Below are 27,794 nucleotides of genomic sequence, written 5' to 3' on the forward strand. Positions count from 1 at the left end.
GCATCACCAGTTTTCTCGTTATGTCAGTCACTCAATTAGCCATGTCAGCTAACAGTTTTTAGATTGGTAATTCAGTCTAGCCAGCTATCTAAACTTGTAGTAATCATGGCAATATACCAACAGGCCACGTGGCCAAGGGCAGTGGTGTAAAGTACTGAAGTAAAAATACTTTAAAGCAATACTTAAGTAGGTTTTTTTGAGTCTTAAATTTTTTTTTTAAGAAGTAAGACATTTACTTCACTACATTCCTATATAGAATTTACTTTTTTTTACTTTTTACTCCATAGATTTTCACTGACACCCAAAAGTACTTTCAAATGCTTAGCAGGACAGGAAAATGGTCCAATTCACACACTTATCAAGAGAACATCCCTGGTCATCTCTACTGCCCCTGATCTGACGGACTCATGAAACAGAGAACATCCCTGGTCACCTCTACTGCACCTGATCTGGTATGACTCACTAAACACAAATACATTGTTTGTAAATTATGTCTGAGTGTTGGAGTGTGCCCCTGGCTATCCATAAATTTAAAACCAAAATCGTACCATCTGGTTTGTCTAATATAAGGAATTTGAAATGATTTATACTTTAACTTTCGATACTAAGTATATTTTAGCAATTACAATCACGTTTGATACTTAAGTATATTTAAAACCAAATACTTTTACTCTATTTTACTGGGTGACTCACTTTTCTATTAACGTATCTTTACTTTTAATCAATTATGACAATTGGGTACTTTTTCCAACACTGTACAGGAGCACATTAATTTTGGTAACTACTCTCACTCAGATACCATATTAACATGATGTAAGCCATGTCAAAATGGGTAGAATTGCAGGAAACTAGCTGTTAAACTGCAGAAAAAAATAATCCGCCCCTTGGCAAAATGTGTAGAATTGCAGAAAACTTGCTTTAAAACATCCATTTTTTTCTCCGCCATCAACAGGGGGGGCCACTAAAATGTTTTCTTAGGACCCCCAAAAAGGGGGCATGTTTTCATGAGCTTGGGTCCCAAGAAAACAGACTTTCTCATTTGGTTCACAGGCTGAAAAGGTTTAATAACCCCTGCTTGACTGTACACACACATGCGCACACACACAATGTTCACTTCTCACACACACAAACAAGTCATGTACTTTTTCACAACTAGGAATGTATAGAATTCACTCAACATATTCAGAAAACAACACTTAGGCCTAATCAACTGCAAAAAGGCTCCAACAACTATCACCTGATACACTTCACCACACAACCATTTCGCCAGTATGCTCACACACACGCAGAGTAAGAAGTATAATATGTAGGCTGATAGTCATGGCACATCCGGGGGGTGAGGAGATCAAGAGGGGTTCAGCAACATCACATGACCTCACAGCAAGAGTTCTGCTTCCGCGCCTGGGGAGAACACACACACACATACAGTATGATTACACTAGCAATCTAATACTGTATGTCCTCTCATGAATAATTGTGTGTGTGTGTTCCAATACGTTTCTCACCGTCTTGTAGAAGGCTTTAGACTGGTTCCCCAGGTGTTCGGACTTCTGGACTAGATCATCCAGCTTCTCTCCTCTCTCCAACAGACTTTCCATAGTGTTGTGCTGAGAGAGATGAGGTGGAGAAGTCATTAAAAAGGGATAGATTGACAAATTTAACATGTTCACTACACCACGGGTAAACAACTTCTTGCTATTGACATGAAAATGGTGGGTAGAAGTGGAAAACTTAGCTTGCAGAGCTGTGAGGCTGCTGTTTTTTCTTGGTGCCATGAATCTTTTGTTTGGGCATGTTTTTTCTTCTTCTCACATTTATCCACACATTCATTCAGGTTTCAGAACCATTAGGCAAGCCGAGGACCCCTAGACGTAGCAAGTACAGTGTTAACAGTCGGTTTCATAGCAAGACTGCATCGTAGCTTATTAGCTTGTGGGCGGTAGGTAGAGTGCTGGACCAGTAACCGAAAGGTTGCTAGATCGAATCCCCGAGGTAAAAATCTGTTGTTCTGCAGCTGAACAAGGCAGTTAACCCACTGTTCCTAGGCCGTCATTGTAAATAAGAATTCTGACTTGCCTAGGTAAATAAAGGTGTCAAAAAACTATTTGGGGGCCAAATAACTGTAGTTTTGGTTGACATGATGGGTTTAGGTTGAAACCTCCGCCTAAGTTGAAGACAAAAAAGCGGTGTGCCACAATCGGAAACAGGAATGGGGTGGATAAGGCACGCAGGATTGTGTGGTAATATGAACCTCTCAACTTTGAACTCAAAATGTCCAAACTACAGCAGTTGAATGTGTTTCTTACTGAACGACTAACAGTGGCAGCTTCTGAGATATCCCAGGCCGTGGAAAAACGTTAGCAGAGAAATGTCCCATTCCAAAAGAGGAGAACGGACGTCTACAGATGGTACTGGATTTGGTTTTCAAACCAAAGAAAGTCACAGAGCAGGTTTGTATCAACTAGCTAGATATCACATAAATCAGATAAATTTACAGGGTTTGGTAGATTACTTTATAAATGTAATCCGTTGAAGTTAAATTACAATTACAAAAATGGGTAATCCAAACTCAGTAAAGTAATCTGATTACTTTTAGATGACTTTCCCCTAAAGATACATTAGAAGACAAAAATGAATATTACCAATTGACCGACATCTATTGCCGGATATGCACGACTCCAACTCGATCATCAAGTTTACTGATGACACAACAGTGGTAGGCCTAATAACCAACAATGACGTCTAGACAACCTTCAGGCCCTGGCGGAATGGTTCTGGGGAAATAACCTCACCTTCAACGTCAACAAAACTAACGATCTGATTGTGGACTATCAGAGAGAGCATGCCCCCTTCCACATTAATGGGGCCTCAGTAGAGGGTCAAAAGCTTCAAACTCCTTGGTGTGCACATCGCCAAGGGCCTGAAATGGAACCTGTGGTGAAGAAGTCGCAACAGCACCTCTTCAACCTTAGGAGGCTGAAGAAATTCAGCCAAGACCCTCATAAAACTTCTCCAGATGCACCGTTGAGAGCATTCTGTTTGGCTGCATCAATGCCTGGTACAGCAACTGCACAGCCAGCAACCGCATTGCTCTCCAGAGGGTGGTGCGGTCATCCCAATGAATCACCGGAGGCAGACTGCCTGCCTTCCAGGACATCTACAGCACCTGGTGTCACAGGAAGGCCAAGAAGATCATCAGGACATCAGCCAGCCGAGCCATAGCCAGTTTACTCTGCTCCCATATAGCAGATAGACAGTACAGGTGCATCAAAGCCTGGACCGAGAAACTGAAAAACAGCTTTTATCTCCAGGCCATCAGACTGTTGAACAGCCATCACTAGCCATCCACCGCCTGGTACTCTGCCCTGCACCTTAGACACTGCTGCCGCTCTATATGTACACTACTGATCAAACGTTTAGAACACCTACTCAAGCAAGATTTTCTTTATTTTTACTATTTTCTACATAATAGTGAAGATATAAAAAGTATTAAATAACTCATGTAGTAACCAAAAGGTGTTAAATATTTTATTATTTTAGATTCTTCAAATAGCCACCATTTGCCTTGACAGCTTTCCTTGGCATTCTCTCAACCAGATTCACCTGGAATGCTTTCCCAACAGTCTTGGAGATCCCACATGTGCTGAGCACTTGCTCGCTGCTTTTCCTTCACTATGCGGTCCGACTCATCCCAAACCATCTCAAGTTGGTTGAGGTTGGGGGATTGTGGAGATCAGGTCATCTGATGCAGCACTCCATCACTCTACTTCTTGGTAAAATAGCCCTTACACAGCCTGGAGGTGTGTTGGGTCATTGTCCTGTTGAAAAACAAATAATATTCCCACTAAGCAAATCAGATGGGATGGCGTATCGCTGTAGAATGCTGTGGTAGACATGCTCTGGTTAAGTGTGCCTTGAATTCTAAATAAATCAGTGTCCCCAGCAAAGCACCCCCACACCATAAAAACTCATTCTCCATGCTTTACGGTGGGAAATACACATGCGGAGATCATCCTTTCACCAACACCATGGTTGGAACCAAAAATCTCCAATTTGGACTCCAGATCAAAGGACAAATTTCCACTGGTCTAATGTCCACTGCTTATGTTTCTTGGCCCAAGCAAGTCTTCTTATTGGTGTCCTTTAGTAGTGGTTTCTTTAAAGCAATTCGACCATGAAGGCCTGACTCACAGTCTCCTCTGAACAGTTGATGTTGAGATGTGTCTGTTACTTGAACGCTGTGAAGATTTTATTTGGGCTGCAAATTCTGAGGCTGGTAACTCTAATGAGGAGCGGCAGGGTAGCCTAGTGGTTAGAGCGTTGGACTAGTAACCGGAAGGTTGCAAGTTCAAATCCCCGAGCTGACAAGGTACAAATCTGTTGTTCTGCCCCTCAACAGGCAGTTAACCCACTGTTCCTAGGCTGTCATTGAAAATAAGAATTTGTTCTTAACTGACTTGCCTAGTTAAATAAAGGTATAAAAATATTCTGCAGCAGAGGTAACTCCAGGTCTTCCATTCCTGTGGTGGTACTAGTGAGAACCAGTTTCATCATAGTGCTTGATGGTTTTTGCGACTGCACTTGAAGAAACATTCCGGATTGACTGACCTTGATGTACTGTAATTTCTCTTTGCTTATTTCAGCTGTTCTTGCCATAATATGAACTATCTTCTGTATACCCCCCTACCATGTCACAACACAACTGATTGGCTAAAATGCATGAAGGAAAGAAATTCCACAAATTAACTCAAGGCACACCTGGTAATTGAAATGCATTCCAGGTGACTACCTCATGAATTTACATTTACATTTAAGTCATTTAGCAGACGCTCTTATCCAGAGCGACTTACAAATTGTTGCATTCACCTTATGACATCCAGTGGAACAGTCACTTTACAATAGTGCATCTAAATCTTAAAGGGGGGGGTGAGAAGGATTACTTTATCCTATCCTAGGTATTCCTTAAAGAGGTGGGGTTTCAGGTGTCTCCGGAAGGTGGTGATTGACTCCGCTGTCCTGGCGTCGTGAGGGAGTTTGTTCCACCATTGGGGGGCCAGAGCAGCGAACAGTTTTGACTGGGCTGAGCGGGAACTGTACTTCCTCAGTGGTAGGGAGGCGAGCAGGCCAGAGGTGGATGAACGCAGTGCCCTTGTTTGGGTGTAGGGCCTGATCAGAGCCTGGAGGTACTGAGGTGCCGTTCCCCTCACAGCTCCGTAGGCAAGCACCATGGTCTTGTAGCGGATGCGAGCTTCAACTGGAAGCCAGTGGAGAGAGCGGAGGAGCGGGGTGACGTGAGAGAACTTGGGAAGGTTGCGGCGTTCTGGATGAGTTGTAGGGGTTTAATGGCACAGGCAGGGAGCCCAGCCAACAGCGAGTTGCAGTAATCCAGACGGGAGATGACAAGTGCCTGGATTAGGACCTGCACCGCTTCCTGTGTGAGGCAGGGTCGTACTCTGCAGATGTTGTAGAGCATGAACCTACAGGAACGGGCCACCGCCTTGATGTTAGTTGAGAACGACAGGGTGTTGTCCAGGATCACGCCAAGGTTCTTAGCGCTCTGGGAGGAGGACACAATGGAGTTGTCAACCGTGATGGCGAGATCATGGAACGGGCAGCCCTCCCCCGGGAGGAAGAGCAGCTCAATCTTGCCGAGGTTCAGCTTGAGGTGTTGATCCGTCACCCACACTGATATGTCTGCCAGACATGCAGAGATGCGATTCGCCACCTGGTCATCAGAAGGGGGAAAGGAGAAGATGAATTGTGTGTCGTCTGCATAGCAATGATAGGAGAGACCATGTGAGGTTATGACAGAGCCAAGTGACTTGGTGTATAGGGAGAATAGGAGAGGGCCTAGAACAGAGCCCTGGGATACATCAGTGGTGAGAGCGCGTGGTGAGGAGACAGATTCTCGCCACGCCACCTGGTAGGAGCGACCTGTCAGGTAGGACGCAATCCAAGCGTGGGCCACGCTGGAGATGCCCAACTCGGAGAGGGTGGAGAGGAGGATCTGATGGTTCACAGTATCGAAGGCAGCCGATAGGTCTAGAAGGATGAGAGCAGAGGAGAGAGAGTTAGCTTTAGCGGTGCGGAGCGCCTCCGTGATACAGAGAAGAGCAGTCTCAGTTGAATGACTAGTCTTGAAACCTGACTGATTTGGATCAAGAAGGTCATTCTGAGAGAGATATCGGAAGAGCTGGCCAAGGACGGCACGTTCAAGAGTTTTGGAGAGAAAAGAAAGAAGGGATACTGGTCTGTAGTTGTTGACATCTGAGGGATCGAGTGTAGGTTTTTTCAGAAGGGGTGCAACTCTCGCTCTATTGAAGACAGAAGGGATGTAGCCAGCGGTCAGGGATGAGTTGATGAGCGAGGTGAGGGAGAAGGTCTCCGGAAATGGTCTGGAGAAGAGAGGAGGGGATAGGGTCAAGCGGGCAGGTTGTTGGGCGGCCGGCCGTCACAACACGCGAGATTTCATCTGGAGAGAGAGGGGAGAAAGAGGTCAGAGCACAGGGTAGGGCAGTGTGAGCAGAACCAGCGGTGTCGTTTGACTTAGCAAACGAGGATCGGATGTCGTCGACCTTTTCAAAATGGTTGACGAAGTCACCTGCAGAGAGGGAGGAGGGGGGTGGAGGGGGAGGAGAATTCAGGAGGGAGGAGAAGGTGGCAAAGAGCTTCCTAGGGTTAGAGGCAGAAGCTTGGAATTTAGAGTGGTATAAAGTGGCTTTAGCAGCAGAGACAGAAGAGGAAAATGTAGAGAGGAGGGAGCGAAAGGATGCCAGGTCCGCAGGGAGGCGAGTTTTCCTCCATTTCCGCTCGGCTGCCCAGAGCCCTGTTCTGTGAGCTCGCAATGAGTCATCGAGCCACGGAGCGGGAGGGGAGGACCGAGCCGGCCTGGAGGATAGGGGGCATAGAGAGTCAAAGGATGCAGAAAGGGAGGAGAGGAGGGTTGAGGAGGCAGAATCAGGAGATAGGTTGGAGAAGGTTTGAGCAGGTTTGAGCAGAGGGAAGAGATGATAGGATGGAAGAGGAGAGAGTAGCGGGGGAGAGAGAGCGAAGGTTGGGACGGCGCGATACCATCCGAGTAGGGGCAGTGTGGGAAGTGTTGGATGAGAGCGAGAGGGAAAAGGATACAAGGTAGTGGTTGGAGACTTGGAGGGGAGTTGCAATGAGGTTAGTGGAAGAACAGCATCTAGTAAAGATGAGGTCGAGCGTATTGCCTGCCTTGTGAGTAGGGGGGAAGGTGAGAGGGTGAGGTCAAAAGAGGAGAGGAGTGGAAAGAATGAGGCAGAGAGGAATGAGTCAAAGGTAGACGTGGGGAGGTTAAAGTCGCCCAGAACTGTGAGAGGTGAGCCGTCCTCAGGAAAGGAGCTTATCAAGGCATCAAGCTCATTGATGAACCTGGAGGGCGATAAATGATAAGGATGTTAAGCTTGAAAGGGCTGGTAACTGTGACAGCATGGAATTCAAAGGAGGCGATAGACAGATGGGTAAGGGGAGAAAGAGAGAATGACCACTTGGGAGAGATGAGGATCCTGGTGCCACCACCCCGCTGACCAGAAGCTCTCGGGTGTGCGAGAACACGTGGGCGGACGAAGAGAGAGCAGTAGGAGTGGCAGTGTTATCTGTGGTGATCCAGGTTTCCGTCAGTGCCAAGAAGTCGAGGGACTGGAGGGAGGCATAGGCTGAGATGAACTCTGCCTTGTTGGCCGCAGATCGGCAGTTCCAGAGGCTACCGGAGACCTGGAACTCCACGTGGGTCGTGCACGCTGGGACCACCAGATTAGGGTGGCGGCGGCCACGCGGTGTGGAGCGTTTGTATGGTCTGTGCAATGAATCTGGTTGAGAGAATGCCAAGAGTGTGCAAAGCTGTCATCAAAGCAAAGGGTGGCTTTTTTAATTATCTCAAATATATTTAGATTTGTTTAACACTTTTTTTGGTTACTACATGTGTGTTATTTCATAGTTGATGTCTTCACTATTATTTTACAATGTAGAAAATAGTACAAATAAAGAAAAACCCTTGAAAGAGTAGGTGTTCTAAATCTTTTTACCGGTAGTGTATATAGAGACATAGAACACTGGTCACTTTAACCATGTTTACATACTCTTTCATCCACATTATATTTACAGTGCTTTGCCAAAGTATTCAGACCGCTTGGATTTCTTCACATTTTATTGTTTTACAATGGGGTTGAACTAGATTTCATTGTCGTAATATTTTGTCAAAAATCTACACAAAATACTCTAATGTCAAAGTAGAAGAATTGTTTTATATTTTTTAAGATAACTAAGCAGTGACCCTCAGCCCCTCTCTGCAGTAAATCCAGACTACTCTGAACTGCAGAAGAGTGGAGGACTTCTGCCAGGCAGCATAAACCGAAAGTTGTCCTGTTTGAAATCTCCTAGTTAAAGACATGCTGCTTCTCATTGTTGCAAGGAGTCTAAAAATATTTTTACTTCACTGCTTTATTTAACTTTTCATGTGCGAACCAAACACATAAAAGCACAATGAACATCTCTGTGGTGTGCGCGGGAAAGACCTTGAGTCCACAGTGAGTTTGATAGATCACCTGGAAACTCACTCTAAAGCTGAAACTAAACATTTGTCATGTTAATGGCAAATGTTTCTCTCCTGATTGTAAACTGAAAAGACATATGGGGAAGAAATCATGTCAATGCAAATAATGTGTAAAGTGCTTCATCTTTAAGACACATGTGGCCAGACATATGATGATTCACACACAAAGGAGAATCCATATAATTGCAAAGATTGTGGAAATTGTTTCATCCAAGTCAGATCTGACCAGGCAGGTGATGATGATTCACTAAGGGTTGAAACCATATACACTGAGTATACAAAATATGAAGGATACCTGCTCTTTCCATGACATATACTGACCAGGTGATTCCAGGTGAAAGCTATGATCCCTTATTGAGGTAACCTGTTAAATCCACTTCAATCAGTGTAGATGAAGGGGAGAAAAACGGTTAAAGAAGGACATTTAACCCTTGCAACAACTGAAACATGGATTGTGTATGTGTGCCATTCAGAGGGTGAATGGGCAACACAAAAGATGGAAGTGCCTTTGAACAGGGTATGGTAGCTGGTGCCAGGCGTGCTGCTGGGTTTAACACGCTCAACAGTTACATGTGTGTATCAAGAATGGTCCACCAACTAAACGACATCCAGCCAACTTGACCCTTCTGTGGGAAGCATTGGAGTCAACATGGGCCAGCATCCATGTGGAACACTTTCAACACCTTGTAGAGTCCATGCCACAACGAATTGAGGCTGTTCTGATGGCAAAAGGGGGTGACAACTCAATATTAGGAAGTTGTTCCTAATGTTTGGTATACTCAGTGTAGGTGCCAAGAATGTGACAAATATTTATACCTTAAGGACATACTGACTAAAGGCGTCCACATTATGTTTGGTTTGCTCCTAGCACAACTCGGCTAGGACAACATCCTAGCCTTGCATACTCCCTTTAAACACCTTTTGTTGAAAGATTTGCAACAATATTACAGTTTGAGACATCGTGGCAACAAATATCCAATATTCACTTCCTCAAAAGTCTCAATTAATCTAAGATCAATCAAGAAATCTGTAATATATTTGGACCTTTCTGCAGAGGTCTTAATTGTGCGATTTGACAATTTACTAAGATGTTTGGTGCATCATTTCTCAAATGTTAAAAATAAATAGCCTTCTCCGTTAAATGACAAAACACACATAATTGAAGAATCCTTACTGTTGACCAATCACCGAAGGTGTGTAGACTTCGACTAGCCTTTTTTTTGTGATGTTTCTTAAAAAGTGCATTGTTGGTTAAGGTCTTAAGTAAGCATTTCACTGTAAGGTCTACACCTGTTGTATTCGGCGCACGTGACAAATAACATTTAATTTGATTCATAAACATGTCATGAATGTGGGAAATGCTTCTACCGTGAGGTTCACCTGAAAGCTCATATGATTACTCACACTCGGAAGAAATCATATCAACGTAAAAACATGTCAAATGCTTCATCTCTAAGACACAGCTGAACAGACATATGAGGATTCACACGAGAGAAACGAGAAACAACAAACATGCAACGATTGTGGGAAATGTTTCAACCAGGAGTCAAATCTGAAAAGGCAACTGAGAAGGCATATTTCTCACACAGGGGAGAAACGTCTGGAAAATGTAGTAGCACCGCAGCAAACTTAAAACAGCACCAGCAGATGCTTGAGTATGATTTACTTAAAAATCACAAATGTACTCTTCATAAGAGAGAAGAACTCAACAGTTCCCTTGGAGTAAAATATGTTCCAACCAGTAGATTCCAACTAACATTGAGTCACATTTAGAAGGGTGCAACACAATTATATGTGCACCAACAGTGCAAACAGAAATGTCATATTTAGAGCAGACAGGATTTCTTACTCTAGATAATAGATTAGCATGTCTGTTCTATTCAATATATTTCTATCCGGATGCGTCATAACCTTTATCCCAGTTACTGGGTCAGGTAGGATGACATAGCCCTCATGTGACTGCTCTTGTTCAAATAAGATATAATGAATTAATCAATGCATTTGGTAAACATTGAAGAGTATTGCTGCTGGCAAAGAGTTGCTTTGACGAAGACTGAAACATTGGCAGATTAAATCAGATATTTATTTGCAAGTGCTGTGTGTGGAGTTCTCTTACATCAAAGTACTTTTGGATATCTCTTTGGATACTACCTATGGATGTAGATATGCGAGCACATTTCAAAAAGACTCCATGGACATTTATTGTAGAATCATGACACATTTCAGTCACTCAACTCTGTCATCACAGCTGTTCTGTCTGTAGAAAGGCTCCTTATTCATTATTTGTTTCAGAAAATGTTCTTACACTTTAATTAAAATGAATGTTACATTTTGTTAACACACACACACACACACACACACACACACACACACACACACACACACACACACGAGAACTCAACTCACCAGAATTATTTTGGTTTCGTCCAGCTCAGCTTGTACTTTACTCATTGCGTCCGCCTCCCGAGGATTCTACGGGCAAATAAACAGGGTTAAGTTAACGCATAAACAAAACCCCACATTGCAATACTTGTTGTTATAAGAAGTCCATCTATGGAACTCACTTCCAGATCAGCTCAATCGTGTGCAACATATTGATGTATTCTAATGCAAATCAAAATGTAAATAAATCAATTGTGATTAACCTGTGCAAGGGAGTGTGTGTGTTACCTGGTACTTGGCGAGGTAGCTGTCCAGGGCAGTATAGTGGACAGTGTCAGGAGAACCAGAGGGCCAGTCTATACTGCTCACCTGTCTGGAAAATTCCTCCAGCACCTGAAAGAGAGGGGAGAAGAGAAGGAGAGAGAAGGGAGGAGAGAGAAGGAGAGAGTAGTCAGGACTGAGTACTCATCCGAAGCAGGATACATGCATCAATCAAACCTCTGAGTTTCTAAATTGAATTTCAAAAAGACAGATGGTAAATCCTCAGAGGCAGTAATATTTTACGACTAACAATTCATGACTAATGGCCCTAACATAGGAAATGCAGAAACTCATCTAGTTCTCCAACTCCGCTGAGTAAGTGGGTCTGAATGTAAGGCAGATCACATGAATAGGTCAATATGGTCAAATGTAACACAATATCTGCCAATTAATTTTCAGCAGTATTGTCCCGGTCTGTGTGTTTGGTGCGCGCGTTTGTCTATCACTCCTTATGTAGCCAGCTAGCGATGCTAGTAATGATAACGGTCTTGTGGGTAGACAGAAAGACTTTCCACAAAAACCTTCTCAAATTAAATGTTAACTATAAAGGAGGCTTAGCTGACAAGATTATTTGTAACAATTTGGTGGCCGTTGTTTTGCATATGGGGCAGCAGGGTAGCCTAGTGGTTAGAGCGTTGGACTAGTAACCGAAAGGTTTCAAATTCGAATCCCAGAGCTGACAAGGTACAAATCTGTCGTTCTGCCCCTGAACAGGCAGTTAACCCACTGTTCCTAGGCCATCATTGAAAATAAGAATTTGTTCTTAACTGACTTGCCTAGTAAAATAAAGGTAAAATAAAAAATATATTCTGCCATGACAAGCTGCAGCAGTAATTCAATCAGTAACACCACTATATGACACATTCCACTATTTCTAAATGCGCAATTAAATGGGAATTAAACTCTTGTTTTTCTGACTCAAAATTGGTCTTCTAATGTGATTTAAGCATTGACAAGGACTCAGAACATCCATTTACATTGTTTCTGTATGAATAATTGTAACATTGAGAGAAAAAAACTGGAGAAAACCCCCAGAGGAAAACTGAATTCTTAAATAATATAATTTTATGGGACCCCTTAGTCCCATTGTTTTACGAGGTATATTGATATAAAACATCTCTTGTACACTAAGGAGCCGGGGAAGAGTTTTAGGGTAGAGGAGAATAGAAAAATGTGCCTATTTGAAAGCTAAAAATATATAAAATATGGAGTAGCTTGTGACATTCTTTTAAAAGTAACTCTCATGCTAGAAAAAGCTGGAGACCCCTGCTCCAGTATCCAGAGGGATACTCTCCTACCTTATCCAGGAGGGTGAAGCACACTCGAGGGATACTGTCCTACCTTATCCAGGAGGGTGAAGCACACTCTAGAGGGATACTCTCCGTCAGCAATCACCACCGCACCCAGGGAGTCGTTCCTTACATACACGTGACACAGGTATTCTGAGAGTGAACACACACACATTCAGTCTCTGAGACACCTATGGGGGCTAACGTGGAGTTAGTGAATGTGGGTGGTATTGTGTGTGGTGTGTAAGAGAGAGAGCTGCCTAGGTGTGTCTGTCGTCCTCACACTAACCTTGTTCTTTGACAGAGGCTCGGCTCCCTATAGACGAGCGTTGAACTATGAGGTCACTGGTGAATGTCATGAACTCCTGAACACTGAGACACAACCACACACAAATAATGAAGCAAGTCTCAATTAACACTCATGTAGCAATCGGAAAACCTGGGCAACACTGCAGATCAGACAGAGATAAGTACCTGACACCAGGTACCTGACACCACTAATTTAAAGAAACAGGTGACATATCACAATTGAAACATGGTGTGGCCAACCCTTCTCCAAGAGAGCTAGTGGGTGTGCATTACGAATAGCACCAGCCCTACACAAACACACTTCCTGATTCAGCTAATCAAGGAGCAGCTGATTAGTAGAATGTGTGTATTTATATTACTGGGGATGGAACAAAGTCCTGCGGGAGGTTTGGATAGCTCTACTCCACAAAAGGAGGGTAAACCTGCCCCCCCCCCCCTGTCATAAACGATAGGGCTGGTTTCCCAAAACACTGACTAATCACATTCCTTAAGGTTTAATGTAAATTCTTAATTTAAAGTATTTTTAGTCCAGGACTAGGCTTAATCTGTGGCCAGGGAAACTGGTCCATAGATAGATAGACAAAGAGTCAATCCTACCTGGACTTCTGGAAGAAGCTGAAGGATGACAGGTCGAAGGCAGCTTTCAGTAGGTTAGACTTGGTGGTCCCTTTATACAGCACACTCAGACTGAAAAGCTTCATGGTGGTGGTGTGAATAACCTCTGTCTTCTAACGCAGGCAGCCTGCAACGATGAGATCAAGTCCTGTGTCACTTTCAGCTACACGCCGCTGCTGTCATGCTAATTATCCACACTGATGTGTGCCATTATCTCTCTCACACACACAGTGTGTAGCTTATTAGTTACTCAAACTTGGTGATTAACTATTACAACATGATCTGAATGGAGTTATTGTGCATACTGGTAGCAGTATTAGAGGCACCATTTTTGCTGTAGTACAATAACCAAACAACGTTATCTGTAACTCGCGGTTAACATTAGCAACTAGATAACTTTCGAGAACTAGCTAGCATCTGAAAGCTACAGGGCACAACTGTCACTATCAAATCAACTTCCAACATTTCAGCAAATCAACAGGTTGCTGCTAATGACAGTTTAACCGATTAAAGACTGCGACAGACTTGAAACATAGCTAGATAGTAAGATAAAGTAGTTTTACCCTGTTCTCTCCTCGACACAAACTTGATCCACCAGAAATTACCGGCTATAGTACGAGTAGGCTAGCTTAACGTTAACTAATTAACGTTAGCTTTCAGTACAATTTTAACAAGTTTAAAATAAATACACATTTATTTTTGAATATAGTTTCACTAGCTTGTTTAGTTAAGCGATGGTGGTATTAACTATAACCAGAGATATTTCTAGCAAAAAAACTCCCCTTTTCCAAACTACACAGGATGTTGACCACGTCATTAGCGGAAAACGTCCATCCTCAGAGATATCCCGGTTTACAGAATTCCAAAAGTTGAGCGGGAGAAAGGTACCTACCCCTTCCACTATCACTCACTAGCAGCTGTTACAAATCCTCCTTCCAATAACTTAAAGAAATATACTGTTATTATTGACTTCGTTATAAACACTATTATTTGTACCGCAATACTTAGGGTAATATGTCATCAAAATGAATATTTAGTTATGGTTGTGGTCCTATTTCTCTGTAGGTGAAGGCCTTGCAACATCATATAAACAACAAAGATATACTTTTTTGAACACTTTTAATGTAATAATACAAACACACCGCAGTTTCCATAGATATTAGTATCATATCTAACCAAGCATAAGAATCCACGTGGAGGCAAAGCATGACTTCAGCGTGTGTCAAATAACCTGTTTATACTCTTTTATTGTGAAACATTTGAAGCACCCTATATCTACGTCTCAGAATAGGCTTGCTTAAGTAAATAATATGAAAAACTTGCTGTTAAATCCCTGCTCTGCAGAGAGAGAATGTAGTCTATTCTCTGATCTATGTGTGAGCATTACAAAAATATATCAGAATACAGACCATCATGAGACATAAATGGAAGAGCACAGAGAAAGTATTATTTTTTTTAAGCGTTTTTTTTAAATGCTATATTTTCTTTCAGCTCTGCAAGGAATTAAATATGTTTTCAATTTCACACAATTTGAATAATGCCTTTATGATTGTGTTTTTAAAAACTGTAATTTGTTACTTTAGCAATTTAATTCAATTCACCTTAGTAATCTTCAAATTTGTACTCAAAGGTGTAGTCCTGTGTAGGCTCTGACTCCTGGATCTCTGTGAAGACCTCGGCAGGTGTGGGCTCTGTATACGAACTCTCCACAGGGAACCACGAGTCATACCAGGAAGTAGTGCTCTCTGTCTCCAGCTCCGCCGTCGTTGTGGGGGCCACCGTGGTGGTCGTCGTGGCAACGGGCGTGGTAGTGGAGAAGTTATACCTGAGTCTCTGCTGGTGCATCTTGCGCAGGCGCATCAGCCGTAACCGCCGGAGACGCTCTGCATTATGGGAGTTGGCCGAAGTCCCGCCCATCCCGCCAGTGGCGCCCGTCTTTGTTGCGTCTACGCTGCCAACTGACCCGCCGCTGATGTCACTTCCTACCCGGGGGGGTGCTTTGGTAACAAGCCGTATGGGCCTCTTGCCGTGGAGGACCATAATCTGCTTAATTCGGTCCCAGTTGGACTTGGCCAGGGTGAAGCTACAGGGGGTGGCTCCGGAGTCATAGCCCACAATGCACAGCCGGGTCTGGAGCGTGTGGCCGTCGACGCGAGCCGTCACACGGTACTCCCCGGGGTTCAACAACCGCCAGTAGTCACCAGCCGCAGCTATAGGTTGGGGGAGAGAGAGAAGAAGAGGGAGAGAGGGAGGGAGGAAGAGGGTGTGAGAAAGGGAGGGAGCAGAAAGAGAGAGAAAGTGGATCAGAGATGTCGTTTGGTGTTATACAGTGCATTCGGAAAGTATTCAGACACCTTGACTTTTCCCCCCCATTTTGTTACGTTACAGCCTTGTTCTAAAATTGATTAAATTGTTTCCCCCCCCCTCATCAATCTACACACAATACCCCATAATGACAAGCAAAAACAGGTATTTAGAAACTATTGCAAAAAAATAAAAAAAACATTTACATAAGTATTCAGATCTTTTACTCAATACTTTGTTGAAGCAGCTTTGGCAGGGATTATAGCCTTGAGTCTTCTTGGGTATGAAGCTACAAGTTTGGCACACCTGTATTTGGGGAGATTCTCCCATCTTCTCAAGCTTTGTCAGATTGGGTGGGGAGCATCGCTGCACAGCTATTTTCAGGTATCTCCAGAAATGTTAGATCGGGTTCAAGTTTGGGTTTGAATGCAGGTTTACCAGTCTTGACATCGTGTTTGACGCCGTCCACAGAAATGGTGGCGTTGGCCAGGGGTTTACCCTCCATGTCCCTCACTATGCCCTTTATCCCACGATGCACCTAGCACAGGAAAAAGCACCTATATAAGGGCTCAATGCTCAGATGACATCACTGGATGCAATACAATCAAGTATTTACTCATCAGCAACATACAGTACAGTTTCCAGTAAAGACACATTAAATACATTATAAAACAAGTATGAGAATGGTTTAAAAACTGTATTCTCACCTGTTCTATGAAGGACAGTAGTGCCTCCCGGTTGTTCTCCCATTCCAGAGGCAGCTCACTCTCATGAGGAAACTTGTCACAGCCCAGGAAGACAGACAGCTCAAAGCAGTTAGTGTGCAGGTAGCTGAAGTCATTCATACCTGGGAATTTACAGCGTGGCGGGGAGGGAAGAATACATGATATCGGGTTAATTAGGAGCTCTCTCACCAGATTTTTCTGTACATTTCTCTTCCGCCCTCATTCTCTCTTTGTCATACTCTCTCCTTTCATCTTTTTCTCGCCATCTCTCTCCCTCTTCCCCTGATTCACATCTCTCCCCCTCCCCATAGAGACTCACTTCCCACCACAGGTTTCCAACTGGCCCTGTTGATGATGCCCTGTCCCCCAGAGATGTCGTCTGTGTGGCAGGAGCCCCGCTGGGTCTCCGTCATGGTCAGGTGGCTGTGGGCGTACGACATGGCCAGCCAGCGGAACATGGTGTCGTCAGAAGTCTCTCGTAGCGCGTCCCCATTCTGACGCTGCATCCGGGCCCACGTTTCCTCATTCATCTCATGGTTCACACCGGGTCTCAACTCACGCCGAGACCCCAAAGTCTGTTGGAAGAGAGAGGAATAAGACATATGTTCATGTTATAGAAGACACCAGGTCTGGGCCTGAAATGGAACACTATTCTCTTGGCTCCCAGTACAAATATAATTCCTTGGGTACATCTGAAATTCACTAAATAGTGGACTACTTTTGGACACCAGTGTTCAGGGCCGGACTACAGCATTTGGGGCCACAGGGCAGTTGTAAGAACATTTCCTGTAATTGTACACTTTTTGCAATGAGGCAGGGAGTTGTTTTTAATGTTTCTTAATGTTTCATAGCTCATCTTATGCTTTTGTTCACATTTTGCCATGATGCTGAGAGAACACTTTGCTACCCCAGCCCCATGATTTGGGATTGGGGGCACCATGGAAGTCAGGGCCCCGGGGCATGTGCTCTGAGTGCCTGTTCGGTAATCCGGCCCTGCCAGTGCTGATTCATCCTATTCCAGTCAGAACAGAACCCACCCCTGTAGCCTTTGGAGGTCGCTGCATGTCAAACGGGTACGCCACCACTTTCTCTCCACCCTGCAAATTGGCTCCCAACACAAATGGGGTCCGCTCCATCCAGTTAATAATGGCTTTGGTTTCCAGGGCAACCTACAGAGAGAGAGTGGGAGAGAAATGTAGATCTAACACCAGAAATACAAACTGTAGTATAATTGGAAAATGAACAATACAAAATAAATAAATATTTAAAAAACAACATCTGTAGCCTTAACACCCACCGAGCCATTGAGGAAGTTCTCTGGGAGTGGGATGTGGTGATTAGGTACAATGCGTGGGACCCAGCCTCTGTCCTCTGCCCCCCATAGAACACTGTTGAGGTCCGGGAAGTTCTGGAAGATATCGTATCCCTCCTCAGTCCAGTGGCCCAGACCCCAATTCCCCATCTCAGAGCCCTGGAGACGAGAGAGGAGGCTAGAAAATAATAAAGAAAGGATCTCTATTGGAGAGATTAAGAGCAGGGAGTTTGAGGGGTGTGAGAAACCGGATAGGGAAGGACAGTATGTAATGTAACATTGGTTCCAGTTTCATCAGCTTAAACATATACTGTATATTCCTTGTTGGAGCATCTTTCTGGAATGAGCCCAGGTCCCTCACCATCTCGTAGGCCAGTTCGTAGGCGTCTGGGTTGAGTGAGGGAACCAGGTGTATTCTCACTCCCTCCACCAGGCGGCGCACTCTGGGGTTGTTCTCATTATACTCCTTACACATGAACTGCATCAGCAGGAGGAGCAGCTCCCGCCCCAGTGCCTCATTACCATGGAGACCCGCCGTGTAGCGGAACTCCGGCTCACCTGGTGAGGAAGATGACATCCTGTAATGGTGTTTTGTGATCACTTAGTATGTGTGTGTGTTCCTTTGCTGTATGGCTCAACTATCACACACACAAACAAACAAACACACACACACACCTGTCTGGTGTTCCCCGGGGTTGTCAGAGATCTCCATGGCATACATCTTCAGGCCTGCAGAGCTCTTCCCAATGTTATAGATCCTAGTGATGTTAGGACACTCCTCATTTATCACCTTCATCATCTGACATGGAGAGAGGGAGGGAGGTGGGAAGAGGTGTGATGGAGGGAGAATGGGAGCGGGAGAGGAGGGAGATAGTGAGAGAGGAGAGGGATGAGGAAGAGATGAAGGACAATATCAATCTCACCCGTCACACTCTCATTAAACACTCACCTGTCTCATGTCCTTATAGTTGTGGTGTCTGAAGTCAAGGTTGTCTGTGGGGTTGACCTCATTCTCACTACGGAAGCTGCCTGTGGGAAGGGGTGAGCAGACATTGGAAGCATATGGCTGAATACACATGGGAGCGATCATTCATTGGATGATCCCATTCATTCATCCCATTCATTCATGGGATGTTGAGGATGGGGATGGTAACGGGGATGTTCAGGACGGGGATGGTTGAAGATGGGGATGGTAACGGGGATGTTGAGGATGGGGATGGTAACGGGGATGTTGAGGACGGGCATGGTAACGGGGATGTTGAGGACGGGGATGGTAACGGGGAAGTTGAGAACGGGAATGGTAACGGGGGTGTTGAGGACGGGGATGTTGAGGACGGGGATGGTTGAGGACGGGGATGTTAAGGACGGGGATGTTGAGGATGGGGATGGTAACGGGGATGTTGAGGATGGGGATGGTAACGGGGATGTTGAGGACGGGGATGTTGAGGACGGGATGGTTGAGGACGGGGATGTTGAGGACGGGGATGATGGGGATGGTAACGGGGATGTTGAGGATGGGGATGGTAACGGGGATGTTGAGGACGGGGATGGTAACGGGGATGTTGAGGACGGGGATGGTAACGGGGATGTTGAGGACGGGGATGGTAACGGGGATGTTGAGGATGGGGATGGTAACGGGGATGTTGAGGATGGGGATGGTAACGGGGATGTTGAGGACGGGGATGGTTGAGGACATGGATGGTAACGGGGATGTTGAGGACGGGGGATGGTAACGGGGATGTTGAGGACGGGGATATTGAGGGCAGGGGATGGTAACGGGGATGTTGAGGACGGGGATGTTGAGGACGGGGATAGTTGAGGACATGGATGGTAACGGGGCTGTCGAGGACGGGGATGGTTGAGGATGGGGATGGTAACGGGGATGTTGAGGACGGGGATGGTTGAGGACAGGGATGGTAACGGGGATGTTGAGGACAGGGATGGTAACGGGGATGTTGAGGATGGGGATGGTAACGGGGATGTTGAGGACGGGGATGGTTGAGGACGGGGATGTTGAGGACGGGGATGGTTGAGGACGGGGATGGTAACGGGGATGTTGAGGACGGGGATGGTAACGGGGATGTTGAGGATGGAGATGGTAACAGGGCTGTTGAGGACGGGGATGGTAACGGGGATGTTGAGGATGGGGATGGTAACGGGGATGTTGAGGACGGGGATGGTAACGGGGATGTTGAGGACAGGGATGGTAACGGGGATGTTGAGGATGGGGTGTTGAGAACAGGGATGGTTGAGGACGGGATGGTAATGGGCATGTTGAGGACGGGGATGTTGAGAACGGGGATGGTTGAGGACATGGATGGTAACGGGGATGTTGAGGACGGGGGATGGTAACGGGGATGTTGAGGACGGGGATATTGAGGGCAGTGGATGGTAACGGGGATGTTGAGGACGGGGATGGTTGAGGACAGAGATGTTGAGGACGGGGATGGTAACGGGATGATTGAGGACGGGGATGTTGAGGACGGGGATGTTGAGGATGGGAATGGTAACAGGGATGTTGAGACTGAGGATGGTTGAGGACAGGGATGGTAACGGGGATGTTGAGGATGAGGATGGTAACGGGGATGTTGAGGACGGGGATGGTTGAGGACGGGAATGGTAACGGGGATGTTGAGGACGGGCATGTTGAGGACGGGGATGGTAACGGGGATGTTGAGGACGGGGATGGTTGAGGACAGGGATGGTAACGGGGATGTTGAGGACGGGGATGGTAACGGGGATGTTGAGGATGGGGATGGTAACGGGGATGTTGAGGATGGGGATGGTAACGGGGATGTTGAGGATGGGGATGGTAACGGGGATGTTGAGGATGGGGATGGTAACGGGGATGTTGAGGACGGGGATGGTAACGGGGATGTTGAGGACGGGGATGGTTGAGGACGGGGATGGTAACGGGGATGTTGGTAACGGGGATGTTGAGGATGGGGATGGTAACGGGGCTGTTGAGGACGGGGATGGTAACCCGGATGTTGAGGACGGGGATGGTAACGAGGATGTTGAGGATGGGGATGGTAACGGGGATGTTGAGGACAGGGATGGTAACGGGGATGTTGAGGATGGGGATGGTAACGGCGATGTTGAGGACGGGGATGGTTGAGGACGGGGATGGTAATGGGGATGTTGAGGACGGGGATGGTAACGGGGATGTTGAGGACGGGGATGGTAACGGGGATGTTGAGGACGGGGATGGTTGAGGACGGGGATGGTAACGGGGATGTTGGTAACGGGGATGTTGAGGATGGGGATGGTAACGGGGCTGTTGAGGACGGGGATGGTAACCCGGATGTTGAGGACGGGGATGGTAACGAGGATGTTGAGGATGGGGATGGTAACGGGGATGTTGAGGACAGGGATGGTAACGGGGATGTTGAGGATGGGGATGGTAACGGCGATGTTGAGGACGGGGATGGTTGAGGACGGGGATGGTAATGGGGATGTTGAGGACGGGGATGGTAACGGGGATGTTGAGGACGGGGATGTTGAGGATGGGGATGGTAACAGGGATGTTGAGGACGGGGATGTTGAGATCGGGGATAAGAATGGGGATGTTGAGGACGGGGATGTTGAGAACTGGGATGGTTGAGGACGGGGATGGTGAGGACGGGGATGTTGAGAACAGGGATGGTTGAGGACGGGATGGTAATGGGCATGTTGAGGACGGGGATGTTGAGAACGGGGATGGTTGAGGACATGGATGGTAACAGGGATGTTGAGGACGGGGATGGTTGAGGACGGGGATGGTAACGGGGATGTGGAGGACGGGGATGGTTGAGGACGGGGATGGTAACGGGGATGTTGAGGACGGGGATGTTGATGATGGGGATGGTAACGGGGATGGTAACGGGGATGGTTGAGGACGGGAATGGTAACGGGGATGTTGAGGACGGGGATGGTGAGGACGGGGATGGTGAGGACGGGGATGGTAAACTGGGATGTTGAGTATGGGGATGGTAACGGTAATGTTGAGGATGGGGATGGCAACGGGGATCGTTGAGGAAGTGATTATTGTCATTTTAGGGGTTATGAAGGTGTTGGAGTTAGGGGTGTGATGACGTTCTGGAGTTTATGGAGGGTTGATGGGGTTATGTATTGTATTGTACTCACTGGTCAGTTGGCAGGCCATGACCTCAACTCTGAGACACAGGCTGCCGTTCCAGCTCTGGGGAAGGACACGGATGTAACGTGCCACGGTTGGCCAATCAAACTGCACCATCACTGGAGAGTCCCTATCCACATTCCCATAGAACAACTGAAGGGAGGGAGGGAAGGAGGGAGGAGAGAAAGAGGGACAGAGAGGGGAAGGAGAGGAGAGGGAATGAAGAGGAGGGGAGAGGGTATGGGGAGGAGAGGAGAGGGTATGGAGAGGAGAAGAGAGGGTATGGGTAGGAGAGGGTATGGAGAGGAGAGGAGAGGAGAGGGTATGGGAAGGAGAGGGTATGGAGAGGAGAGGGTATGGGGGGAGAGGAGAGGGTATGGAGAGGAGAGGGTATGGGGAGGAGAGGAGAGGGTATGGAGAGGAGAGGAGAGGGTATGGAGAGGAGAGGGTATGAGGAGGAGAGGAGAGGTATGGGAGGAGAGAAGAGGGTATGGAGAGGAGAGGGTATGGGGAGGAGAGGAGAGTGTATGGAGAGGAGAGGGTATGGGGAGGAGAGGAGAGTGTATGGGGAGGAGAGGAGAGGGTATGGGGAGGAGTGGAGAGGGTATGGAGAGGAGAGGTTATGGGGAGGAGAGGAGAGGGTATGGGGAGGAGAGGAGAGGGTATGGAGAGGAGAGGGTATGGGGAGGAGAAGCGAGGGTATGGGGAGGAGAGGGTATGGAGAGGAGAGGAGAGGGTATGGAGAGGAGGGGGTATGGGGAGAAGAGGAGAGGGTATGGGGAGGAGAGGAGAGGGTATGGAGAGGAGAGGGTATGGGGAGGAGATTGTATGGAGAGGAAATGGTATGGGGAGGAGAGGAGAGGGTATGGGGAGGAGAGGAGGTTTGGAGAGGAGAGGGTATGGGGAGGAGAGGAGAAGGTATGGGGAGGAGATTGTATGGAGAGGAGAGGGTATAGGGAGGAGAGGGTATGGAGAGGAGAGGGTATGGGGAGGGTATGGGGGGAGAGGAGAGGGTATGGAGAGGAGAGGAGAAGGTATGGAGAGTAGAGGAGAGGGTATGAGGAGGAGAGGAGAGGGTATGGGAGGAGAGAAGAGGGTATGGGGAGGAGAGGAGAGGGTATGGGGAGGAGAGGAGAGGGTATGGAGAGGAGAGGGTATGGGGAGGAGAGGAGAGGAGAGGGTATGAAGAGGAGAGGAGAGGGTATGGAGAGGAGAGGGTATGGGGAGGAGAGGAGAGGGGAGGGTATGGGGAGGAGAGGAGAGGGTATGGGGAGGAGAGGGTATGGACAGGAAAGGGTATGGGGAGGAGAGGGTATGGAGAGGAGAGGGTATGGGGAGGAGAGGAGAGGGTATGGGGAGGAGAGGAGAAGGTATGGAGAGGAGAGGGTATGGGGAGGAGAGGGAATGGGGAGGAGAGGAGAGGGTATGGGGGGGGGGAGGAGAGGGTATGGAGAGGAGAGGAGAGGGTATGGGGAGGAGAGGAGAGGGTATGGAGAGGAGAGGGTATGGGGAGGAGAAGCGAGGGTATGGGGAGGAGAGGGTATGGAGAGGAGAGGGTATGGAGAGGAGAGGGTATGGAGAGGAGAGGGTATGGGGAGGAGAGGAGAGGGTATGGAGAGGAGAGGGTATGGGGAGGAGATTGTATGGAGAGGAAAGGGTATGGGGGTATGGAGAGGAGAGGGTATGGAGAGGAGAGGAGAGGGTATGGAGAGGAGAGGGTATGAGGAGGAGAGGAGAGGGTATGGAGAGGAGAGGAGAAGGTATGGAGAGTAGAGGAGAGGGTATGAGGAGGAGAGGAGAGGGTATGGGGAGGAGAGGAGAGGGTATGGGGAGGAGAGGAGAGGGTATGGAGAGGAGAGTGTATGGAGAGGAGAGGGTATGGGGAGGAGAGGAGAGGAGAGGGTATGAAGAGGAGAGGAGAGGGTATGGAGAGGAGAGGGTATGGGGAGGAGAGGAGAGGGTATGGGGAGGAGAGGGTATGGACAGGAAAGGGTATGGGGAGGAGAGGGGAAGGAGAGGGTATGGAGAGGAGAGGGTATGGGGAGGAGAGGAGAGGGTATGGGGAGGAGAGGAGAAGGTATGGAGAGGAGAGGGTATGGGGAGGAGAGGGAATGGGGAGGAGAGGAGAGGGTATGGGGGGAGAGGAGAGGGTATGGAGAGGAGAGGAGAGGGTATGGGGAGGAGAGGGTATGGGGAGGAGAGGAGAGGGTATGGAGAGGAGAGGGTATGGGGAGGAGAAGCGAGGGTATGGGGAGGAGAGGTTATGGAGAGGAGAGGGTATGGAGAGGAGAGGGTATGGGGAGGAGAGGAGAGGGTATGGGGAGGAGATTGTATGGAGAGGAAAGGGTATGGGGAGGAGAGGGGAAGGAGAGGGTATGGAGAGGAGAGGGTATGGGGAGGAGAGGAGAGGGTATGGGGAGGAGAGGAGAAGGTATGGAGAAGAGAGGGTATGGGGAGGAGAGGAGAAGGTATGGGGAGGAGATTGTATGGAGAGGAGAGGGTATGGGGAGGAGAGGGTATGGAGAGGAGAGGGTATGGGGAGGAGAGGGTATGGGGAGGGTATGGGGGGAGAGGAGAGGGTATGGAGAGGAGATGGTATGGGGAAGAGAGGAGATGGTATGGAGAGGAGAGGAGAAGGTATGGAGAGTAGAGGAGAGGGTATGAGGAGGAGAGGAGAGGGTATGGGAGGAGAGAAGAGGGTATGGGGAGGAGAGGAGTGGAGAGGGTATGGGGAGGAGAGGAGTGGAGAGGGTATGGGGAGGAGAGGAGAGGGTATGGAGAGGAGAGTGTATGGAGAGGAGAGGGTATGGGGAGGAGAGGAGAGGAGAGGGTATGAAGAGGAGAGGAGAGGGTATGGAGAGGAGAGGGTATGGGAAGGAGAGGAGAGGGGAGGGTATGGGGAGGAGAGGAGAGGGTATGGACAGGAAAGGGTATGGGGAGGAGAGGGGAAGGAGAGGGTATGGAGAGGAGAGGGTATGGGGAGGAGAGGAGAAGGTATGGAGAGGAGAGGGTATGGGGAGGACAGGGAATGGGGAGGAGAGGAGAGGGTATGGGGAGGAGAGGAGAGGGTATGGGATGAGAGGGTATGGAGAGGAGAGGAGAGGGTATGGGGAGGAGAGGAGAGGGTATGGAGAGGAGAGGGTATGGGGAGGAGAGGGTATGGAGAGGAGAGGAGATGAGAGGGTATCGGGAGGAGAGGAGAGAGTATGGGGAGGAGAGGAGAGGGTATGGAGAGGAGAGGTTATGGGGAGGAGAGAAGAGGGTATGGGGAGGAGAGGAGAGGGTATGGAGAGGAGAGGGTATGGGGAGGAGAGGGTATGGAGAGGAGAGGAGATGAGAGGGTATCGGGAGGAGAGGAGAGAGTATGGGGAGGAGAGGAGAGGGTATGGAGAGGAGAGGTTATGGGGAGGAGAGAAGAGGGTATGGGGAGGAGAGGAGAGGGTATGGAGAGGAGAGGGTATGGGGAGGAGAGGGGAAGGGAAGGAGAAGCGAGGGTATGGGGAGGAGAGGAGAGGGTATGGGGAGGAAAGGTATGGTGAGGAGAGGGTATGGGGAGGAGAAGCGAGGGTATGGGGAGGAGAGGAGAGGGTATGGGGAGGAAAGGTATGGTGAGGGAAGAGGTTAGATCGGAGGAAAATTAAGTGATTATTTGGATATTAAATTGCCGGCTGTACTGATCAATCGTAAGAGAGGTTACTGACCCACTCAGCATAGCCATCATGGAGCACCATCCAATCACGACTGTCATTACTGAAGGACACGTAGAACGTGGACACAAAATCTTCCCTGAAATACAGAGAGAAGAAAAAGAGAGCGAGAGAGAGATGACACTTTACAAGTCTTAAGAAAATCCAACATAAATCGCAAACATTCAAAATGCCTAATGATTCCACAGGTAAGATTCCATTTCCTTTGACATTTTCTCTATAATCCCTTTTACAGCATTCTGTTTCTCTAATGGATACAACTCAACCTATTGATGTACAGTATATGCTGTTTGGGTTGGATTCATTTAATGTGTTGTTCATTTCAAATCAATTGTGCAGGTGAATGGGGATTCCACCTGGCCCTGGCTGTGTGAACAGTGCAGTGACCACAGTGCAGTGATCCCAGTGCAGTGACCACAGTGCAGTGATCCCAGTGCAGTGACACCAGGCAGCAGGACTTACGCTGTGTCTGAGTTCCTGCCCTGTACGATGACTCCAGTGAACTCCACCTCTCTGCGAGCGTCCACCTCAAACCAGTGGTTCTTCTCCTCTGGCTCAGCACACCACGCACCCCCGTACACACCCTCCTCATTACCAGAGCTCTGGGAAGACAAAATAGCCCCCTCTCTCGTCAGATGTGTCGGGGCTGTGTGTGTCCTGACATTTCTCATGATTTTATGTGAAGATTTGGTTTGTGCGTTTGTATACAGGAACATTAGAATATATCAAGTATAATGGGTATTACAACAGTCTGTATCTATAAACTGCCATACTATGGTGTATGTCCCCCCCCACACACACACACACACACAAGGTCCGCAAGGGGGGGGGAGCAGCTAACTTCCTACAATTATACACATTTAACTATGGGGGAAAGAGAAAAATGTGCTATTATAGCTAATCTCATGCTATTCTACACATTTTGCCATGAGGCTGAGAGAATATTTTGCTATTTTAGAGCTAATTTCCTGTCATTCTCAACATATTTGCCATGGCATATGACATGTTCATATCCTATTATTGTGTTGTTATTGTTGTTGTTTTATTATTGGGTTTGGTGCCCCCATAGCCAGTGGGCCGCCTTGCAGGGGCGTCTGGTACACCAGTGATAGTGTATCATACTGTGTGTACTTGCACGTTGAGCATGCCTCTCTGAGCAAAGAAGCTGTGGTGAGACTTAAATGAGGCAGTACTATGTGTAACGATTCCCGTCCTCCTCCTCGTCCTCCTCCTCTTCCTCCTCCTCTTCTGAGGAGGAGTAGTAAGAAGGATCGGAGGACCAATGCGCAGCGTGGAAAGGGTTCATTATATTTATTTATAACTCAGAACACTAAATAATCAAACAACAAAGAGAACTAAATGAAACCGGAACAGTCCTGTACGGTGCATACATAAAACACAGAACAGAAAATAATCACCCACGAAACACAATAGAAAACAGGCTGCCTAAATATGGTTCTCAATCAGGGACAGCGATTGACAGCTGCCTCTGATTGAGAACCATACCAGGCCAAACACAGAAATAGCAAATCATAGAAAAACTAACATAGACAACCCACCCAACTCACGCCCTGACCATACTAAAACACAGACATAATAAAAGAACTAAGGTCAGAACGTGACACTATGGTGTAGTACACCGTATATCTACACTACAGTGTAATGTAGTACCGTGTTTACCTGCATGTTGAGCCTGCCCCGCTGAGCAGAGAAGCCGTGGTGAGACTGAGAAGAGGCCAGCAGCTGGTCATCGTCAACACGATGGGACTCCAAACCTAGAGGAGGGCATTCTAGGAACAAAACAACTCATAAATCATGTGACACACTCCAAAAAACAAAACAAAAATCATTTTTGTTTTATCTGCTTTATTGTCAAATAAAGATTACAAAAAAGTTTCTGTCGGCTAAATATGTTGGTCTGTAGTGGTCAAGAGCAACAGGCTGAAAACACTCAGTTGATGCTGACCACATCTTACACAAACACATACACACGCAGGCACGCATGCACACTGACCAATGCTTTTGTGAAAGCTTTTGTGAAAGGGTGAAAAGATAATGGTTTGTTTTCAAGTGCCTCAAAAAAAAAATCTCGCAGCGACCATTTTCCTTTTTATGGGTGCTTGTAATCTGGTGCTTGT

General features: G+C 47.2%; 2 protein-coding genes across 6 annotated transcripts in view; both read right to left on the minus strand.

Moving 5' to 3' along the window:
• Positions 1-1,038: 1,038 nt before the first annotated feature.
• Positions 1,039-14,371, minus strand: LOC124049134 (synaptobrevin homolog YKT6-like). 3 transcript variants are annotated; one of them, XM_046370498.1, is made up of 8 exons: positions 14,274-14,371; positions 13,474-13,618; positions 12,857-12,939; positions 12,620-12,720; positions 11,246-11,350; positions 10,982-11,047; positions 1,506-1,607; positions 1,039-1,401 (listed from the first exon to the last, which is right to left on the minus strand). In XM_046370498.1, the coding sequence occupies exons 2-8, from the start codon at positions 13,575-13,577 to the stop codon at positions 1,366-1,368; spliced, it is 597 nt and encodes a 198-aa protein (XP_046226454.1). In that variant the 5' UTR covers positions 13,578-13,618; positions 14,274-14,371; the 3' UTR covers positions 1,039-1,365. The 3 variants fall into 3 exon arrangements, 2 of the variants coding, with proteins under 2 accessions (XP_046226454.1, XP_046226453.1); XM_046370497.1 differs by having other exon boundaries at positions 14,055-14,316; XR_006841358.1 differs by having other exon boundaries at positions 1,354-1,401; positions 1,506-1,865; positions 14,055-14,319.
• Positions 14,372-14,593: 222 nt separating this feature from the next.
• The window catches only part of LOC124049132 (inactive carboxypeptidase-like protein X2), a 32,196-nt gene continuing 18,995 nt past the window's right edge, over positions 14,594-27,794 (minus strand). For all 3 annotated transcript variants that reach the window (XM_046370495.1, XM_046370496.1, XM_046370494.1), the window contains 13 exons: positions 27,337-27,446; positions 26,119-26,258; positions 25,651-25,735; positions 21,958-22,102; positions 18,782-18,861; positions 18,508-18,631; positions 18,194-18,390; positions 17,818-17,991; positions 17,558-17,689; positions 16,840-17,095; positions 16,503-16,642; positions 16,234-16,333; positions 14,594-15,701 (listed from right to left, as the gene is read on the minus strand). In XM_046370495.1, coding sequence (XP_046226451.1) covers positions 15,094-15,701; positions 16,234-16,333; positions 16,503-16,642; positions 16,840-17,095; positions 17,558-17,689; positions 17,818-17,991; positions 18,194-18,390; positions 18,508-18,631; positions 18,782-18,861; positions 21,958-22,102; positions 25,651-25,735; positions 26,119-26,258; positions 27,337-27,446 — 2,291 coding nt within the window. In that variant the 3' untranslated portion in view covers positions 14,594-15,093. The remainder of the gene's footprint in view (positions 15,702-16,233; positions 16,334-16,502; positions 16,643-16,839; positions 17,096-17,557; positions 17,690-17,817; positions 17,992-18,193; positions 18,391-18,507; positions 18,632-18,781; positions 18,862-21,957; positions 22,103-25,650; positions 25,736-26,118; positions 26,259-27,336; positions 27,447-27,794) is intronic.

Source organism: Oncorhynchus gorbuscha, linkage group LG11 (genome assembly GCF_021184085.1).
Source record: "Oncorhynchus gorbuscha isolate QuinsamMale2020 ecotype Even-year linkage group LG11, OgorEven_v1.0, whole genome shotgun sequence".
Classification (NCBI taxonomy): domain Eukaryota; kingdom Metazoa; phylum Chordata; class Actinopteri; order Salmoniformes; family Salmonidae; genus Oncorhynchus; species Oncorhynchus gorbuscha.

Excerpts from the sequence above, each read along its gene's own strand:
- LOC124049134 (XM_046370498.1), bottom strand. The coding sequence starts at position 13,577 with ATGAAGCTTTTCAGTCTGAGTGTGCTGTATAAAGGGACCACCAAGTCT. Across the intron at positions 12,721-12,856 it reads AGCCTCTGTCAAAGAACAAG|AATACCTGTGTCACGTGTAT; the intron begins GTTAGTGTGAGG and ends GTTCACTCTCAG. Across the intron at positions 11,351-12,619 it reads GCTTCACCCTCCTGGATAAG|GTGCTGGAGGAATTTTCCAG; the intron begins GTAGGACAGTAT and ends CCTCTCTTTCAG.